Source organism: Balaenoptera physalus (assembly GCF_965194825.1).
Source record: "Balaenoptera physalus genome assembly, chromosome: 10".
In the NCBI taxonomy this organism is placed as follows: Eukaryota; Metazoa; Chordata; class Mammalia; order Artiodactyla; family Balaenopteridae; genus Balaenoptera; species Balaenoptera physalus.
This window is the reverse complement of record NC_138889.1, coordinates 67,297,866-67,318,975: the sequence shown is the minus strand read 5'-3', so window position 1 is coordinate 67,318,975 and position 21,110 is coordinate 67,297,866. Positions and strand designations below refer to the sequence as shown.

General features: G+C 41.7%; 1 protein-coding gene across 9 annotated transcripts in view; it reads right to left on the bottom strand.

Annotated features, from left to right (window-relative positions):
- Positions 1-15,159: 15,159 nt before the first annotated feature.
- Positions 15,160-21,110, bottom strand: part of ZNF143 (zinc finger protein 143) — a 60,408-nt gene continuing 54,457 nt past the window's right edge. For 8 of the 9 annotated variants that reach the window (XM_082478126.1, XM_082478124.1, XM_082478125.1 and 5 more), the window contains 2 exons: positions 16,541-16,687; positions 15,160-15,693 (listed from right to left, as the gene is read on the bottom strand). In XM_082478126.1, the coding sequence (XP_082334252.1) occupies positions 15,610-15,693; positions 16,541-16,687 (231 nt within the window). In that variant the 3' untranslated portion in view covers positions 15,160-15,609. Of the gene's footprint in view, positions 15,694-16,540; positions 16,688-18,035; positions 18,141-21,110 lie in introns of those variants that run through there. The other variant, XM_082478132.1, reaches the window with a different exon arrangement.

The window sequence follows — 21,110 nt, the reverse complement described above, 5'->3', positions numbered from 1 at the left end:
CGACACCGAAGTCAGCCGGAAGACGGACGCTCGAGTTCTCGAGGCGAGGTCACTGGATGCGGGGCGACCTCTGAACCTCAGTTATCCCCCGGAGAGTCTGTTAGGGGCCGGTGTGTCCGCAGCGAGGGGAGCGCCCGCAGGCTATGGTCCCCTCTGCCGTCCCCGCTCTCCACCGCCCGCCCCCCACTTGCCCACAGTAAATAAAGCAGCACCACACTCGGCCCTAAGCACAAAACCAAGTGCCCACCACGCGGCCACGGTGTTTATATTTGTTTGCCAGCACGTGGGCAAGTGTTGGCAAAACAGATTGGCTCCGCTCGCTGCAAATTTCAGAGCAACTTGAGAAAAAATTTCTCTAGTACTCCGTCAAATTGTGATTTAATCCGTCCCTTACTGTCGCACATAGAAGTTTCTGACAATTTTTCAGTTGTAACCCCGTAATGCATATTGTTCCTTCTCGTGTTGTTTTTCCTCTGTGTTTTGTTTTTTATTCTTTAGGATACATTCAAAGAAGTGAGAATTACTGGCTCAAAGTATATATAAACTGCCAATATAGTTTTGTTGTTTTGATTCGTATCACTGGACAGTTTTCATGGGCTTAATGGCCATTTGCATTTATCTCTCTTGTCTGTTTTTCTTATTGTGGCACTTTATGGATATTAACACCTGACCATATATGTTGTTCTAACACTTTTCAAAGGTTAAACTCAAGGTGGTTTTTAACAATGGAAACACATCTTAGTACTTATCACATGGGAAATTCCCTGAGATCACATAACTGAAGAAGCAGTGAAGGGTAAACAGTCGTCTCCTCCAAATATTTGCTAACTGATGTATAAATGTGTCTTTTTTGTGTGTTAGTCCAAACTTAATTTTAAGCTCTCAGAAGACTGGAACTCAACCCTTTTGTATATTTCAGAGAGAGGTGTTCTCTGATGATCGGTGGCCAAAGCCAAGGAGTGGTTTTTAGCACCCTCCCTCCAACACTTCTCTCCTAGTGAGAAATATAAATTCTTTGATACGGATAGTTGACATTTTCTCAATTTCATGTGAAGTGTAAATAAAAATAACTTTAGAAAACTTCTGCTCTTTATTGATCTCTAACATGAGTTGTATGTAAAAATAGTGTGCTTCCTAGGTAAACAGAAACTTTAAAGCTGAGTAAACACCTCTCCAGAGCGAGGTTTTTGTCCCTAAGCCTCTCCTATATAGGAATCCTGTATCCTCTATATCGCTACGCATGCAAGCTCACGCTGGCCACCCTCCCTTCACTCTTTCACAACACCCTGCTTTATTTCCTAAACAGGCTTATATCTATTTCAAAGTGTGTTGATTGTTTACTCCTATTCCCTTCTAGAAAATGAGGTCCTTGAGTATAGGGACATTTTCCATTTGTTTATTGCAGTATTCTGATGTGATTTAGGTGCACAATATCTTCTGAGTGAATAACAGAGCCCTTACTTAAATATTTGTTGATTGGCTTATTTTTCTCTCTATATTATTAATTCAAATGGCATAGAAGTCTCCGACTCACCCCTGCAACCCCCAGACCAAGTCCCCTTCCTGGAGGAAAACACTCTTCTAACATTTTTTTTTTTTTTTTATAAATTTATTTATTTGTGGCTGTGTTGGGTCTTCGTTTCTGTGCGAGGGCTTTCTCTAGTTGCGGCGAGCGGGGGCCACTCTTCATCGCGGTGCGCGGGCCTCTCACTGTCGCGGCCTCTCGTTGCGGAGCACTGGCTCCAGACGCGCAGGCTCAGTAATTGTGGCTCACGGGCCCCGTTGCTCCGCGGCATGTGGGATCTTCCCAGACCAGGGCTCAAACCCGTGTCCCCTGCATTGGCAGGCGGATTCTCAACCACTGCGCCACCAGGGAAGCCCTCTAACATTTTTTGGGTTTTGTCACCTCTTAACTTTTCCACCTGTCTGCTTCCCTGAACTGGGAGGTTCTTGAAATTGGCTGGGGCAAAAGGACCTGGGTTCCGGATGGGAAGGGAAGAGTTCTTGGTTCACACCCAGGTCCTCACACAGAATAGGAGAGGTAAATTCCCAACAAATGTATAAAATTACTGGGGGAAAGAAGGAATTTTTTTTTTCAAGTATTGTTAAAAGCAGTAATCAGGGCAAGAACCATTTGACTTTCTCCACTTCCATGTAAAATAGATATTCCCGGCTCCAGACTTTACACTGCACCCGGCATGGACTATGTAACACTCTTTGTTTACCGTCTGGCTTCTCTTCCACCCAGCGCTGAGATCGAGTTTTATTTGTCTTTAGAGCTCCAGCAACCAGCAATGTGCCTTGGCCCCAAAGAAGGTTCTTAATAAATGTTTCTGGAATAATTAAAATGTAGTGTTCTTTAAAACAAAAGTGGCAAAATGAGTAAGAAACCCAGGCTCTGCCTCCTCCAGCTGAGAACAGGCACAATGTTACGGTTTAACTGCAGCAATGTCCTAACTGAAATTCTAAATGATTGTTCCGATTTTTAAAATTTCATGCTCCTCAGAGTACAGCACTCACTGTACTAAGAGACAGGGTTACGCCCACCTGCCCCAGGGCATATCTAATTCAAATTTCCTGTTCTTTCCCTACCCTGTGTTGTTACTAACTGTAATGTTGCTAGGCAACTTTTGCAGAATCCACAGGCTTGTGGTAATGTTGTAATAACTGAGCGAAAATTTTGCCTCTGGGTATTGGGAGAACAAACTTAACCTGTTTATCTCCTTTAGACTGATGATTTAGCAAGTAAAAGTCTTTTTCATGCCACTGTTGTCAGCCTATTCACCTTCCTTAGCAGCAAAATAAGCAAGATTCCTGCCCTGAAGATTTATAATTGAGAGTCCTGAATCACCTTCTCAAATACTTTTTTTTAAAATAAATTTACTTATTTTATTTTTGGCTGCGTTGGGTCTTTGTTGCTGCATGCGGGCTTTCTCTGGTTGCAGGGAGCGGGGGCTACTCTTCATTGCGGTGGGCGTGCTTCTCATTGCGGTGGCTTCTCTTGTTGCGGAGCACAGGCTCTAGGTGCGCGGGCTTCAGTAGCTGTGGCACGAGGGCTCAGTAGTTGTGGCACATGGGCTTAGTTGCCTCCACGGAATGTGGGATCCTCCCAGGCCAGGGATCAAACCCGTGTCCCCTGCACTGGCAGGCGATTCTTAACCACTGCGCCACCAGGGAAGTCCTCAAATACTTTTAATATATACAGCACATAAATATATGTGCATATTCTCATTAACATAAGCCATGAACTTTTGAATGAAAAGTCCTTCAGAACTAGGACCTAATTTTTCACACTGATGTAAAGTCTCTAGGAATGTTTGTTAAGACTAGCCAGATTTTACCCAAAGCTGAATCCTTTCCAGTTTATGTTTTTGATTCTGGAGAAATAATAACTTTTTCTAAAGAAGAGCCTACTCTGATAGATATCTAATTTTTTTTAAAAGCCATGTTGGTCAAATCTGTTTTTCACTTAAAAACCAAATAATATGCTAAAAAAGTTAAACTGTCTTTCTTCATCTTGCTTAATATCTTTACCTATCTCCTTCTGCTGGTTTTCTCAGCAAACCTCATCTCACTTCAACCCAGCTCTGTTACCAACTGCTGGTTGGCCCCAGGAATCCAGTTCTCAAACTAGAATGTGGTAACTCCTACCACTGCTCCTGTTTGACTTCTCAGGTATAGATTAGATTTCTCTCCTTTGTCACTTGCCTTAATACCCTCTGATGGATGACACTGTTTGACCATTTCACCACATGTTCATCAGCTTACTCTGATACAGAATAATCAAATCCAGTTCCTCCTTTGTTCAATGGATTAAATGTGAGACTAGCATTGTCCCTGACGAATAGTGTTCAATAAATGTTATGTGTGCTTTTACTTATAACAGTGTTATTCGAGAATATTCATACTTGTTACTGGCTTTATACTCAGTAAATGCAACATGTGATTCCTGGTGTCACCAAAATAAGTTTGCTTAACGTGGATCAACAGTTAAAGTTTGTGTACAACCAGCAAGGATAATCAAATCAGAACAGAGATAGTATTGATAAGAACTTGAAAAGTATAGCTAGGGAAGAATGACCACTTGAAAGCTTGTATTTTAATGAAATGAGCATAATTTATTTTCATGCCTAATGAATCTTTAAGGATTACTAACATACTATTTTCATTTATCCTTCTGACATTTATATAAGATCAAGGGCAGATTCCATTACATGCAATTATATAGATTATGTACAAAAACTTTGAGGATCTAAGATTCTCATTCAGTTTTTTCTTGAGGGCTTCAACACTGAGAGACCGTGCTGGGGTGCTTAACAGTTGCGTCTGTACATACACAAAACCTTGGCTATAACCAGTTTTGTTAGTGAAAGAAGCCTTCAGGCCTGCTCCCAGTTATCTCAGCCTTTACACAGGCCCCCCTAATCTTCAACGACTTGATAGTCCACTGCAATCAGTAAGGCCTGTGGCAAGAATACTAACTTTAAGACTTTTCCCAAGAGAAAATACTGACCACTGGCCATATTATTTCTAGATAAGAGAGGAGTTCTCAACCCACATTTAAAATTACAGCTCTGTGAGGCAGTTAGCCAAAACATCATGCTTCCTATTTGCTATTTTAGAACTTCTTTTTACTGGAATGGAACGAAGTAGCCCCATTTTCTCCAATATTACTTGCAAAGGGCTGCTTTTCTCTCTATTCTTCATGAGTTTCAATAACTGAAAAGGTCACTTCACAGTGGCCACAGTTATAAACAGGAGGAATCAGTAAATGAGTGCCCAACAGAATGCCCGTGCTAAATACACAATCGGGTAATTGATTAATTGCCTCTCCTCCTGGGTTAGTGACATACACAGGAAATGACCCGGATGACCACGAGTTGTCTGCTGGCCACACTGTGATTATCTAAACCAGCTTTGTTCAGATTACTGCCGCACAAAAGATGTGATGACTCCTCTCCAGTGAGACAAGGGGCCCAGTCTCAGTAGGAGAGGGAAAGGAGATAAGGCAGACATCCCATGCTGGTCTTTTGTGAAGCAACAGGAGTGTGTTTGGGTATTGCTATGTTTTGATGACTCAGTGGTGAGTCAGTTTTAAAGTTCTGTAAAAGGCCTTGTTCAGCTCAGACAGGATTGAGAGATGAGCTCATCCAGTAGCTAGTTGGATAGAGAATACGCGGCAGTGTGGGATACGATCAGCTGATTGGTGGTGTAAATATGTACATCGAAAAAAACATACCAGTGAGGATGGACTAGTTCCTGAATGCAAAAATCAACTCTACCTGGCATCTTCTATTGAGTGCGTGCCATGTTCAAGCACCATCCATATCCTACACACTGCCCCTACTTTTATACAGGTCAGAATATGAGAAATGTCCTAAGTGCCACAAAAAGCTGGAGTGCTTTGAAGGGAGCTGGGAAGGCTATAGTGCCAGCTATATGGTAGGCACCGAGCCAGATGCTTTACATATTTATCTTATTTAATCTTTATAGGAACTGTCCAAGAGGTATTTTTATTCACATCTTACGGATGAAGAAAATGAAACCCAGACACGTTAAATGCCTGTATCACACAGTCATAGAGCCAGCATTACTGAGACTGTATTACTACTGACTTGAAGAATAGCTCTTTCTACCCTGTCAGGAATGGGGTAAGGTGAGGGTGAGAACTCACTGGGAGACTTGATGGAGACAGTGTCACAGGACCCAGCCGTGGGCCAGGCTAGTTGTACAGTGTGCTGCTAGAGTCTGGACCGCAGGGCACACTTCCTGTACAGCGTGCTTGAGGGGAGTGGGAATCAGAGACAGTCAGACTTGGCACCTCTACCTTTTTGTTATACCATAAAATCCACATGTATTTTAAATTCTAAAGTCAAGAGGAAAGATTATAAAGATTGATACTATGCTGTGTTGCAGAGGGTTGTCTGCTATGGGGGTGGGTGTAAATTGGTACCACTTTTAAGATTTTTTTTTAATATTTTTAAAAAATTAATTATTTAGTTTTGGCTGCGTTGGGTCTTCGTTGCCGCGCACGGGCTTTCTCTAGTTGTGGCGAGGGGGGCTACTCTTGCTTGTGGTGTGTGGGCTTCTCATTGCAGTGGCTTCTCTTGTTGTGGAGCACAGGCTCTAGGCACGTGGGCTTCAGTAGTTGTGGCACATGGGCTCAGCAGTTGTGGCTCGCGGGCTCTAGAGTGCAGGCTCAGTAGTTGTGGCATGTGGGATCTTCCTGGACTAGGGATCGAACCCGTGTCCCCTGCATTGCTAGGTGGATTCTTAACCACTGCGCCACCAGGGAAGTCCCTAAAAGATTGTTTTGAATATTTCTGTTACAATTTAAATATTTATAATCTTTGACTCAGCAATGCTAGTAAACATTTCTACAGGTTTGCAAAAATATATAAAAGAATGTTTATTGTTGTATTAATTCATTCAGTAAATACTTAATGAGATTCCCCTATGGGCTTGGCACCCTTCTGGGCACTAGGAACACAGCAGTGGAACAAAACAAAGTCCTTACTTTCATAAAACTTTGAGGCCTCTGGTGGAGACAGACAATATATAAGTAAACAAAGGTACAAAAAGTATCAAGTAGTGATAAGTGCTATATAAGAAAAAGGGAGGTGTCAGGGATTAAGAAGTGGTAGAGGGTTGGAGGGAGGTGCTATTTTAAATAGGATGATCTAGGAAGGCCTTTCTGAGGAGGTGGCATTTGAGCAGGAATCTGAATGAAGTGAGGGAATCAGCCAAATGGAGATTTGGAGGAATTGTGTTGTAGGCATTGTTTAAAATACCAAAAATTGGAAGCCACCCAAATGTCCATTAAATAATAAGTAACCACAGTTTGCAAAATAATGAGATAGAGCTATATGTACAAAATGAAAAGATATCTAAGATACGAAGAAAAGTTTGCAAAACTGTATAATGATTCAATTTTTAAAAATTAACCTAGAGTAAATATATTTACCACAGGGAAGACATTTGGAGAAATACACAAAATTATCAAAAAATCTCACTTCCAAAATGCCTAGGTACCAACTAAAGAGAGAGCCAAGAGGAAGGAGGCCGTATCATTGCTCTAAAACAGGATGGGGAAGGTGGAGTATGGCACAAGTCCTGGAGACCCATACCCTGCCTTTTCTGACATACTAGAGCTCTCCTCTCTTTCTGGTCACTGATGCCCTAGCCCTCCTTCCCTTTCCTCGCTTCCCCACCTCCCTATCTCCCTCCCCTGGCTTTGCTCTTGGGAAAGGAGCCTGTGCTTCTGTTTTCTTAGCCTGGTTACTTCATCTGGACTGGTCTTCCTGCAGGTCTCAGACAAGCAGCTCTGTTCTCTGGCTGCAGTCTGTGGTGAGGTGCTGATAAGGAAGGGGCTTCCAGGAGCCCTCTGATTTATTACAGGCTCACTTTTAAGCACAGAATAAGAGGCTTTGTCCCTGATTACCAGCTTCAGAATCTTAACTGAGCCAGGAGCTCAGTTTGGGATGTAGGATTGCTCACACACGCTCCTGCCAGTTCTGACTGGATCACCTGCCTTGCCGTCAAGGTTTTTGAAGCAGCCCAGCCTTGTGTTTGATGCCCACCCACCACTACCAAGCTCTGCTGATTTCCAGGGTCCTGTGTGTCTGTGTGCTTGTAAACCAGTGGTTAGAAACAAGGGCACAGAAAAATGGCGAAGATGAAATAAAGACACAAAACATGTTCTGTGCTCCTGGATTACTTCTAACAATTTTTCAGTTGATTATTTTGGATTTCTAAGTAGGCAATCATATAATTGATAATTCTGTCCTTCTTCCTGGTATTTATGACTCTTACTTTGTTCTGTTGTCTAATTGCATTAACTAACACTTCCAGAACAACATTAAATAAGAGGTGAGGTGTTCAATGGCTGGTTAGCTCAGTTGGTTAGAACATGGTGCTAATTATAGGAGAGGTAGAGAGCATTCCTGTCTTGCTCCTGACTTTAATGGGGATATTACGAATAATATTGGAAAAAAAGAAGAAGAATATTGGTTGATAAGATGCAATTATGTGTATGTGTGCATGTGGACATGATTTATATCTGTTAGGGAAGTATTCTTTTCCTTTTGTCAGAATATTTATGAGGAATGAATATTCAGTTATATCACATTTTAGCATTTCTCTTAATTATTATGCTTTTTCCTCTTTTTAATTATTTATGTGGTGAATTAGATGAGTAGATTTTCCTTCTATTATGCCACTCTATTCTTCCTGAAATAAACTGTAGTCAAGTTGTTTTCAGAACATACTGCAAAATTATGTTCATGTATTTCATGTAGGCATTTTGCATCTATGCAAATCTTTGCATTTTGCATCTATGGAACTGGTCCATAGTTTTTCTGTTGTACAATCTTAAGAGGATTTTGGCTTCATGAAACACTGGAATGTTTGCTTCTTTCTCTGTGCTTTAGAACAGCTTTAATAGCATGAGAATGATTGATTCTGTGAAAGTTTGAAAGATGTTGCTCATTAATGTGTCTAGGTTCAGCTTTTTTTTTTTTTTGAGGTATTGTTTTTTTTTTTTTTTTGAGGTCCTGCATTGTCTGCTTTGTTAATGAACTTTTATTTTTTCTTATTCAGCAGTAAAAGTGTTTAAGGTCATGAGTTTTCTTGTGAATACAACTTTGGCTGCATTCCATAAGTAATGTTTCATTGACTTATTTTTAAAATAATCTATAATTCAACTTTTTTAAACTTCATGTTGAGGTATAATACACATACAGAAAAGCAAACATATCAAAATATGTACACTTTGGTGAATATTCACAAATTCAACACTCAGATTAAGAAATAGAACATTACAGCTACATAGTTTACAGGGTCCAATGAGAAATGAAAATGCAATGTTCTAGTTTTATTAAGAACTTTAAGATGGTGACAGCAGAGCATTAAACCACCAGTGAGGCCTTTCTAAGTGCAGGGCCCTATGGACATGCCCATGAAGCTAGAGCTTCAACTTCCCTCTGGGCTTTCTTCTCACCCCCAGCTCCCCTCCCTACCAAGAGTATCCACTGTCCTGACTTCAAATAATGAGAATGGTTTGGCCCGCACTCTTAGGTCCAGCTTCCTTTGCTGAACATTATATTTATAAGGATCATTCATACTTTTACATGCAGTTGAAGATCATACATTCTCATTGCTGTGTACTTAAAACTAGTCTATAATTTAGTTTTGGTCTGTCACTGATTGAAGAGTTGTTTAGGAAAACTTGAAAATTTTTCTTAGTGATTGAGTGCATTAGACTGACTAAGTTCTAACTTCCTAGTCTCAGAGGTGGAGCTAGAAACAGGCTCTTCTTCCTCCGAATGAGCAAGTCCTTAGTCAGAGCACATAGAGTATGAATAAGGAACAGTCAGCTTTGGAATAAAAAGCTCCTCCTCATCTTCTTCTGATACGCAATGAGGAAGAAAGAGGAAGAAAGCTAGCCAAAGAGGGTAGTTAAAGGCAACAGTTTTTAAAAACTTCTCCAGAGTAGTAGCAGATGCAACCCTTGGGAACAAGGTCAGAGCCTGCTTGTTAGACTGGGATCCAAGGGTAGGGCAGCAAAGGGCATTTATCCCAGTGGTTGCTGTCTAAGAACATGGGGTAGGAGCTTCAGCACCCTGTTGCATCCAATCATGGTTGACACTGGGGCCCTGGACTGGGCTCTACCTTTGGGTGAGCAAGTGACTTTTCCTGTGGGGATGGAGGAAGGTGACCCTATAGACCTTTCCCTGAGACTGTGCAGTGTGATGCAGGATGCCAAACACTGCCAACAACCTGCCCATGTATTAATTAGGAGTGGGCTAAGGAGTGTTGAATATTGGTAGGAATAAGTGACTAGGACTTGGGACTCTTAGGCCTGGCAGAGATTTGCCCTGTAAGTGCATGTGTGAGAATATTTAGTCCTCAGCACCTTCTGGTCACAAGGATTGCAGCTGGCATCTCAGAACTGAATCTCAGATGCCCTCAGAAGTATTTCTTTGGTCAACACTGGTTATAAAGCCAAAAGTGGTTGCCAGGTTGAGCCAAGACACAAAACTAGTCTCCAAGGTCTGGTGTGGGCATTTCCTCCTAATGTCAAACTCTGTGACCTGAGAAGGCAGTCAGGGTCCTTCTCTTCCTATCACTAACCCTGTTTTCTCCTAGCATGAAATGACTTCCTTCAAGATTAAGGACTGCCCTCGCCCAGGCACAGCCGGTTGATTTGTTCCAGAAGGAGGTGGTGAAGCAGTGTGTAGCTGTCGATTGCTCCCTGAACCTACTTAGCGCCTCCTGCTGGTGGCTGACCCCAAGGCTTGCCATAGCCTTTCATCCTTAACTAATTGCTTTCTTTTTGACTTTGATATACCCACAAAATTTCACCAGCTTCACAATAGTGAAGATCACCTTTGCAGAAAAAAATGGTCCACTTTTCTGTTGTTCCTGATTTTCCGTTTAAAAGAACATTAAGTAATTTCAGAATGTTAGAAAAGCTCTAATGCAGTGGGGAAACCGCTTGGCTGATCAGTTTCATCTGGGTAAAAGGTCTGGTGAGTGTAAGAGCTGCTCCCAACTGGGACCCATTGCCCTCCCAGGGTCCTCATCGGCGCAAAAGTCCTGTCACTGGCTTGGAGCAAAAGCTCCCTATTTAAAAAGATAAGGCAACTCCCTTGCGGAAGCAGAGATTTTACCTCTTTCCTTTTTCCTTAGAAATTGCAGAATTTATCTGGAGGGCACTGGGACTGAGTCTGCAACTCAGATTAGAGCTGTTTTCCACATCCTTTCTTAGGCAAATGGGCTTCTGGACAGATTAGTGAAGGTGCTCTGTCTTCTGGAGAGCTTTTTTGGATGCCTCCTGTGTGTCCAGGGAAACTCTGCAGAAGGGAAACAAACTGGGAGAAATTTGGGATTGACATTAGAGCAAGAATCCTATTTTCTGTCATTTGAATGCAGAAAAGTGAAAAGAAAAAGCTTTTGCCAGCTAATTTTCATTTTACCTATTCATGCAATTATCCTGATTCTTGAGTGTTCTTTATTCTCAACATGACTTGCTTTCTGTCTTTCAATTTTAGCCGTGCTCTGGAAGCAAAATGAAATTCCTGTATGGAGAATTGAGGACGCTGTACCTCTCAAGCCAGGTGAGTTTAGAGCTGGAGGGAACAGCCAGAGGTGACCTGCTTTGCAGGACCTCCAGGAGTTATGGGGAAGTAGAAGTTCCCAGTTACCCTAAGGGAGCCCATAAAAGCGTATGATATATTCCCCAAACACGAGTCACACCTCTTGTGTGACAGCAAAAAGAGAATTGAAGAGCTTTCCTCAGCAGGGCAGGCTACATAATCTGTGGGGCTTAGTACAAAAAGACAATATGGGGATTCTTGGTCAAAAAGCAGGAAAAAAGGGCTGTTAAAGGTATGCATAAAGCCAGATATAAATAGCATATGATTCCACTTCTGTGAAGTACCTAGAGTAGTCAAAGTCATAAAGAGAAAGTAGAATGGTGGTTGCCCGGGGCTGGAGGGGGCGGGGAGAGGGAGTTTTTGTTTAATGGGTACAATTTCAGTTTAGGAAGATGAAAAAGTTCTGGAGATGGATGGTGGTGATGTTTGCGCAACAATGTGAATGTACTTAATGACACTGAGCTGCACACTCAAAAACGGTTAAAATGGTAAATTTTATGTTATGTATATTTTAGCCCGCCCCCCCCCCATACACATAAAGAAATACATAAGCTTTTTCCTCCTTTTGCAGACTCTCTCGACTTGTCATGATGTTTTTTATTTGCTATTTAATGTCGTCCTAAGTAAAGAAAAATTAAAGACAAATTTTTAGCATGAATTTTACCCTTCATCTTTATATTATGCAATGCCAGTTTTAGATGAAAATGTCAAGAGTATTTAAGTTGTATTTGGAATCATTGAAATTACACAATTTGAATTCTGTGGCTCATTCCAGGAGGGTACCTTGAGCTGGCTAGAAGAGAAGAACAGAGCCAGCCTCAGGAAAAGTGGAAGGAAGAAGTGAGGATCCCCCTGGCACAGAGCCAGGAGAACGGACCCTCCAGGGCATAGGACCCTATGGGTGCCTGAGGCGGGTGGTCTCTTCGGCCTGACAGCTGCCAGCTTCCCCTTCCCACAGGCCTGCCACCTCAGCCCACAGCAGACAGGCTACTCCCAGGTAGCCTCAAAACTCAGACGCACTCAGTACAAGCGTGGGCAAGAGCTTGCCCCTGTCAAGACTCCGCTAACGTCGGCCGCCCACCAGGAGCACCGTGGTGCCGCCAGGCTGGGGTGAGGATGGCTGCCACCATGCCCCACTCCACAGCATGCGTGCCCCCAGCACCCACCTTCCTGCACTGGCACCAGGCCCCTGCCAGGCAGGGGAGTGGCAGTGAGAACCCATCCACGGAGGCCGCAGGGGTGGGAATGTGTGTAAGTTCAGGCTCCAAGCCCCCAGTGCCTGCTCCACTGTTCCATGAGAATTCCCTTAACCCAAAGTTAAAGATAAAATGATTAAGAATTTCAAGACTGCAACCACAGTGCATTAAATCCCAAGTGCAGGGTCCTCAACGGTACCTGTCACATGTCCCGTTCCTCAGGCCAAAGAAAAGAGCATGTTTGGCTAGGGTATTCTTTGAAAGACCCCCCTCATCCCTAAAGGAAACCTAACTAAGTGTATAAGTGCTCACAGTGGAGGGGCTGAAGCAGCCTTTCCCTTTCCTTTCCCTCCTTGACAACAGACTCCATCTGTGCCCCTTTCCTTTCAGCTCCCCACTCCCCGCTCACTGTTGGTCAACTGGTCTACAACTAATCCATGCCAGGAAATGTAAATTCTTTGGGATGAGACATGGAATCCAGCCCATTTCAGCGCTGAGTGCATGGCTTCCCGAGTTACCTAGTCCCAGGACTGCCATACAGGAAGGCGGCACATGAGACTGTCCAAGGTTAGTTTGCCCCTAATGGCCTGGGGGTGAAGTGGGGGGCCCACAGAGCAGTGTGGCCCTCTGGAGAGCTGCCACCTGTAGAGGATTAGGGAAGCCAAATCCTTCTCTTTATTTTCTAAATTCTTATGAGTGTGGACTGTAGTGGCCTCAATTTGTGTCTGGGATAGAGTGGAGGTGTTTTTCTCAGACTGAAATGTTTGCCTTGAGCATCGCCTGGATCATATTGCAGAGAGTTATGCTTCAACTAGCTCCATCTGCTAGAATGTACTCTGGGGGAATTCCCTGGCAGTCCAGGGTTTAGGACTCGGGGCTTTCTCTGCCGTGGCCCCAAGTTCAATCCCTGGTCGGGGAACTAAGATCCTGCAAGACGTGGAGCGGCCAAAAAAAAAAAAAAAAAAATAGTGTACTCTGCTTTCATCAAGGGTCTTGGGGGACTCTACAACTTCAGAGGGCTCCTTTCTGCACCCTGCACTAAGAAAGCCCACACCAGCTTTACTAGCAACTCTCAGTACATCAGCTGGAGTCTTCCCTTGGGGCAATATGCCACCTTCCTATGCTCCTGAGGTCCCTTCGCAGGAAGGCAGATAGGGGACAAACCAGCAGCACCCCTCTGCCCTTTTCTCTGGTGCTAGTAGGAAGGCATTTTCTTTTGAGCTGAGGTATAATCAGGCCCACCAGCCGCGTCCAGCTCTGCACTGCCCAATCCAGCTGGCAGAGGAGCTGGGGCGAGGGAGAAACACCCTGGAACCTGAACAAAGGCAGATGGAAGGCAAAGCCTAAGGAGGCTGAGCTTGGGTTTTGGTTCTGGGAAGCACAGCAGACCCAGCTGGGCCCAGCTGAGGAGCTCCCTGTCAGCAGCCAGACCCGGGACCGGGAGGCGGGAGCACCACCCCGTGAGTCTGAGATTCTGTGCTTCCTCTTATCCCCCCATGCTGGCCCCTTTCTGAGCCTCAGCTGGGAGTTATGGGTGTGTTTAAATGTCTCTGTCAAGAATGGAGACTGAGACTGTGGGTGACTGAGACCTTTTCTAACGTTATCTATCTATGAAGAGCTTTGAAGGGAAAGCAGCCAATCCCCCCGCCCAACCCTGAAGGGTTTCCCATTTCAAATGACTAAATCATGACCCTTTTTAGCAAGACTTCAAAGAACCTGATCAAAGATAACATTTATATTAAATAAAACAGCACAACATTTTTTCCTTTTTACTGTAAGGCTTGAAATGAAAAACAGCCACGTTTCAGCTCCCTGGCAAACAAAGCATGGTGAACAACAGCAAAGAAGTGATTGTTGCAGGACAACCCTCACACACCCTCCCCCCCCTTTTTTTGGACCTTGGTAGAGCCTACACTGATTTTCCAACATTAGAGATGGTTTTTCAGGTGCTCAGGTCATTGGGCAATCGAGATCACCATAGCTCATCTTGATAATCTCTGCCACAGGTTATCATCTGAGAAGGCAGTTGTGGTGTGGTGAAAAAACACCCTGGACTTGGGAGTCAGAAAGTCTGGGTTCTTGTCTTTGCCCTGCCTCACCACAGCTGTAAGGCCTGGGTAGACACAACCTCTTTGGACCTTCAGCTTCCTTATGTACAAACAGGAGTAGTAAATCCCACATATCTCACAAAATTGTTATGAGTAGATAAAAATATATGGAAAAGTACTTATTTTGTGCTTGATACACAATATACTCTCAATATATGTGTTGTATTTTATTATGTTCGTGGTATTTTCTACAACACTTCCCCCCACCTCCATACCAATTTAATGAAACAAATATAAAGGTAACATTTAAAAAATTGCTGTATTCAAAATTAATAATAAACTTTAGGGTAAATAAGCTTTAAAACAAAAGTACATAAGCAAAAATAAATAATTTACACCAACCCACTAACCTAATTTTCAGAGTAAAGCCATTTCCAATTACAGCACTATTATCCCGGGCTCCAGTCTGTGGTCAAACTTCGATGGTTCAGTATTTTTAAAAAACAGTAACAAGAAACTGAACACTAAGGAAAATCTTTAACAAAACCAAAGTACTGGATTTAACTTTTTAATTTTAAATAACCAAACTTTGTAATTTTATACATAATCCAATGTAATGCTAATACAATTAGCACTTCAGCTTGAAGAGCTGGTATTTAACAGGGATGGAAAACTATAGTGAATAGTCTTCAAACCGTGAGATACAAATAAAAATGGACAAGTATACAGTAGAACAAAAACTGCAGACACTCTACTAGCTGAGGGAAATATGTGAAGGCTTTACATCCTTTATTATCCATGATGGCTTTTGGAATTATGATTGTTTGATGTATAGAACCTTTGACATTTTAGATACAGCCTTTAATTTTTCACAGTAAGTTAAAAATCTATCATAAGACTCCATAAGACTTCCCTGGTCTTGCATGTAGACTCTAGGATTTTGCAATCTGATAAAAGAGTAACATAAAAATTTACTGTATTGCCCTAATTTCATACTTCCTTGTACACAATGAATCAGTTTGGGAAATCTATTCCAAGGGTTATATACACAAAAGTGTCAAGAATAAAATGTTCTCCACTCTTGCATAAAAATGTGTACAGTGTTTCAGGAATGGAAAATTTCTAATTTTCCTGGGCCCGGGCTTCATGGATCTCTGCTGCCTGAAGATGAAAGGCTCCTCTTGCTTTATTGCTCCATTGTTCTGAGGATTAATCATCCAACCCTGGCGTTTCTCCTTGTTGGATCCTGGATGCTATTCTGATGGCTTCCTCCAGAGATGGCTGTTCTCCAAGCTGAAACAGGAACATACACAAAACCGCAGTCAAGATGCCAAAGAAATATAACATACCAGAAGTAAAATTTCTCTCTGTAACTCTGACACCTGGGCTTGTTAAGGTACTACTGCTGATCCACAAAACATAAAAACAAATTCCTGCCAGGGATACAGTTTCTTTATTTAGGATTTTGATAAACCTTCACACATGCAAGGAACAAAAGATGCTCATCTTTTCCAGTGGAGATAGAGAGCTTCCTGAGCCTTTAGCTTTTATGCCCATAAACTAAATTAAAACCAGCTGGCATTTTCCTGAGTATGTTCTAACCCTTTTCCAAGTAAATACATTAAAAAAAAAATCTTCCCAAAGAAAGGTAATCTACACCTAGCATTCTAGATTCTCTGCCTGAATGCAGTGACTTCCCAGAGAATGTGTTCTTCACAGTCTTCTGACATTCCCCACCATAAAATACAGCTGTGCAGTGATTCTCAGAGGACTAACTTGGGGTCTATGTTTACAGGAGGTTCATTTCCAAGGAATAACTCTTAAGTGCTTTATAGAGTCCTGCCTAATTAGACTTTTATTCTGAGAGTAAAGATGGCTGGCCAGGTACACACAGGTATATATATATACCAGGAGCTTTATTTTTCTTGTTATAAATTCCCCTAGAATATACAAGGATGGTAGAAAACAAAGTTTTAGTCTCTTTGAGTCTACTTCAAACACAGCAATTTCCTTAATGTGGCTAAGTAATACAGATGATTCTGTGCCCTGCCTCTGTGAAGGTTACGCATAAAGCAGAGTGTACAAGGCTGAGAGCTGAGCGGCACTGCTGTCAATGGAGGACAGTTGCCATTGTACCCACCTGAACTGCAATCTGGGTGCCGTTGGATGTTGCCACTAAGGTCAAAGGTCTGGTTTCTGTGGTTACTAAGTGATGGCTATGCTGTTGGTGCCCCATTTCTGATGATGCAGTATGGAATGCTGCCAAGTCCTGAGCCACAATTGCAACCTTAAAAAATACACAGAAAAATTAAAACTATGATTTAAATAGGTTAAAATCCACTTAACACAAGGGACTGTCTTCAAATTCAAAAGGAAAACCTCCCTTCTGACCACACACTTGTAGAAGCCTAAAGCTGGAAAAGACCTTACATATTGTCTATTCTGGAGTCTTTTTTTTTTTTTTTGGCTGTGCCACGCAGCTTGTGGGATTTTAGTTCTCCGACCAGGGATTGAACCCGGGCCCTTGGCAGTGAGAAGCGGCAGTCCTAACCATTGGACCACCAGGGAATTCCCATGGACTCCTCTTTTTTATTTGAGCAAGTTGAGGCTCAGATAGAAGGGACGTATCTAAGGTTATGAAGTGAGCCAATGGCAAAACAGGGTAGAGGACACTGAAAAAGTGGATTCGCTATGTCAGGCTCCATTAACCAGGAGAGACATGACTGTACCTAGATTCTATTATCCCTAAGCGGCTGCCTGGGAAGTTACACACGTGGACTAATTCACACCTCAAATGTCTATTTATTCCCGAGTTTGGATCATTGGTAGATATACTATTTTCTCCTGTTTATCTGTTGCATTTAAAATTAGATTTCCGGACTTCCCTGGTGGCGCAGTGGTTGGGAATCCGCCTGCCAATGCAGGGGACACAGGTTCGATCCCTGGTCTGGGATGATCCCACATGCCGCGGAGCGGCTAAGCCCGTGCACTGCAACTACTGAAGCCCGCCCGCCTACAGCCCATGTTCTGCGACGGGAGAGGCCACAGCAGTGAGAGGCCCACACACTGCAATGAGGAGCAGCCCCCGTTCACCGCAACTAGAGAAAGCCCGCGTGCAGCAACGAAGACATAACGCAGCCAAAAATAAATAAATAAATTTATTTTTTTAAAAATTAGATTTCCATAAAAAAATTAAAAATTAAAAAATTAAAAAATAATAAAAAACAATTAAAATTTTTAAAAATAAAAAATAAGACAAAAGAATAAAAAATAAAAATAAAATTAGATTTCCATTGGGAATTCCCTGGTGGTCCAGTGGTTAGGACTCGGTGCTTTCACTGCCAAGGGCCCAGGTTCAATCCCTGGCCAGGGAACTAAGATCCCGGCAAGCTGCGTGGTGCGGCCAAAAAAAACAACAAAAAAAAGATTTCCATTAACTAGGAAGACAAAGTACCAGTAGCATTACTGACAAAATAGCAACTATCTTTTTTCTTTTGTGGGGGGGGGGCCTCACCATGGCCTGAGGGATCTTAGTTCTGACCAGGGATCGAACCCATGACCCCTGCAGTGGAAGCGCAGAGTCCTAACCACTGGACCGCCAGGGAATTCCAAGCAACACATCTTGTTATACTCACTTCCTCTTTTAGATTCCATGGAATCTTTCCATCTTGTTCCTGAAGCATCTAGTCAAAGTGGTTAAAAGTGCTTTTGTGGCTCTTAAACCACAAATATAGCTTTTGCTATGTGGATAACAAAGAAAATGGCATCAATTACTTCTGTTATATGATATTTAAGAATTTTGTCCAGCCAAACTCAGAGAAAGAATAAGTTAAAAACTGAAACTACTATTTTACTTGGCCATTAATCCATTAAAAATGCTAGATTTTAGAGCTAATAGATATTTAGCTTGGATCAATTCCAGTAATGTTCCATAGTCCAGCAACAGACTTCAGTATGGCAGTGGGGGAGTAGCTTATATTGGACTAACCCTTCCTGCAGATAACAATCATAAAGTGTGGAAAAAAATATGAAAAAGCAACCATTTGAAGGCAGTGGTGAATGACGAAAAGCAGGCAGGAAACGGAGGGGATTCTCGAAAGAAGGGAACCACACTGGGTCACATCTATGTTTAAATAGCTTTTCCACTGAGGGCACTCACCAGTCTGAGCAGCACAGGGCAACTTAAGGTATCAGATAATGGAGTCTATGGCTGCCAGAATGGCTATGTATTGAGAGGGATATCCTAGAAAGGAGAAAACCAGAGGGAGGAGGGCTCCCAAACCTGTGTATAAACTCCCCTCAATTCTTTAAGACCTCAGAACTGCAAACGTGTTGGGGAGGTTCCAATAAATCCGGTAGAAAGCAGCAGCTAGAAGGCTGAAAAGCTGAGAAGAGACTTCAGCGATACCACAGGACAGACAGGATTTAGAATTTCAATCCCACCAAGTTAGAGGGGTTTGGAAAATACCTCAGGCTTTCCACTGAAACCCTAAGAGCCACACTTTAGGAGTAAAGATTGTATCCCAGGACTGAAGATTCACCCTGAGACTAAATGGCAAAACTAAAACAGAACTACTTTAATAAAGTATAAAATCCAGCCTCTACAAGTAACTTAACTACCTGACAAAGCAAAATCAACATTCTTCAGAGAAATATAACAAAATTAAGAATCTCTATAATGTATCATCCATAATGTCCAGAATACAATAAAAAAATTACAACACATAAGAAGAGGAAAATGTAACCCAGAGTCAAGAGAAAATGAAGTCAGTAGAAACGGACCATGAGATGACCAAAACGTTAGAGTTAGCAAACAGGGACTTTAACACAGTTATTATAAATATGTTAAAAGGCTTATGGAATGCACACAAGAGGAAATCTCAGTAAATAAATGAAAACTATAAAAAAAAAAGTAAATTCTACAATCGAAAATGAGAATATCTAAAATTATCTGAATGGGCCTAACAGAAGATGATGATGTCAAAAGAAAAGGTCAGTGAACTCTAAGATCAATAGGAATTATCCATCTGAAGAACCAAGAAAAAAGATTAAAAAAAAAAAAAAGAATGGCTCCCCAGCAACTTGTGGGACAATACCAAGTTAATATACATGTAATTAGAGACCCAGAAGGAAAAGAGAAACAGAATGAGGCAGAATAAAAACTTTTGATGAAATTATGGCCAGACTTTTCCTAAATCCGGTAAGAAAGAAATAGCCCCCCAAAATTATTATATAATGTTTTATAATATTATATATATTGTCTTATAATTATATATAAGAAACCTAGTAGATAAATACAAAGAAGATCACACCATAATCACATTGCTAAAAAAATCTAGAAAATAGCCAGAGAAAAACTGATATATTATATACAGGGGAACAATGATATGAAGATGGCTGATTTCTCATCAGAAACAATGAACGACAGAGACAATTTAAAGTGCTGAAAGAAAAAAATTAACTGCCAACCAAAAATTCCATATCTAGCAAAAATATCCTTCAAAACAAAAATGTTTCAAAAAGAAGGGTGAAATAATATATTTTCAAATAAACAAAAACAGAATTTGTCACTGTAGATCTGCACTACAAATAATGCTGAAGCATATCCTTCAGGCAAAAGGGATGATTCCATATGGAAACTCAAATCTACAGAAAGGAATAAAAGGCACTAGAAATGATAAATTAGTGGGTAAGTATAAAATATTATGTTTCCTGTCGTCCTATAACTTACTTAAAAGATTAACTGTTTAATGCTAAAATATAATGTTGCATTGTCGGGGTTATAACATGTAAATGTAAAATATATCACAGCAGCACAAAGAGTAGGGGCATGAATGAAAATATACTGTTGCAAGGTTCTTAGATTTCATGTAAAGTAGTACAATGTTAAGTCTAAGTAGACGTCAATACCTTAAGGATGCACATTTTAATCCCTGGAGCAACCACAAAAAAGTAACACAGAAGGGTATTATTAGGAAGTTATTTGAGAAATTAAAATGAAATATGTATGCACCTAATAACAGAGATTTAAAATACTGGAAGTAAAAAAACCCCTAACAACTAAAAGGGAGAAATACAAATCCACAATCATAGTTAGAGATATTAATTCCTTTTTCTTAGTAACTAGTAGAACAAATATAGAAATGATTAATAAGGTTATAGAATATTTGAACAACACTATCAACCACCTTAACCTAATGTGTAGTATGCTACACCCAACAAGTGCAGAACACACATTCTTTTCAAATACATATGGAATACAATGGGAAATCAATGAAAGACAGGGAAAACAAGTCTCAAATTTCAAAATAATGAACTGTCCATAACAGATTTAAATTAAAAATCAAGAACAACAGGTATCTTGGAATTCCCTGGTGGCACAGTGGTTAGGAATCCGCCTGCCAAAGCAGGGGACACGGGTTTGAGTCCTGATCTGGGAAGATCCCATGTGCCGCGGTGCAACTAAGCCCGCTAGCCACAACTACTAAGCCTGCGTGCCACAACTACTGAAGCCTGCATGCCTAGAGCCTGTGCTCCGCAACAAGAGAAGCCACCACAATGAGAAGCCCGCGCGCCCCAAGGAAGAGAAGCCCCTGCTCGCCACAACTAAAGAGCCCGTGTACAGCAACGAAGACCCAATGCAGCCAAAAATAAATAATAAGATAAATTTATTTAAAAAAAAAAACACATTTTCTTATTTAAAAAAAAAG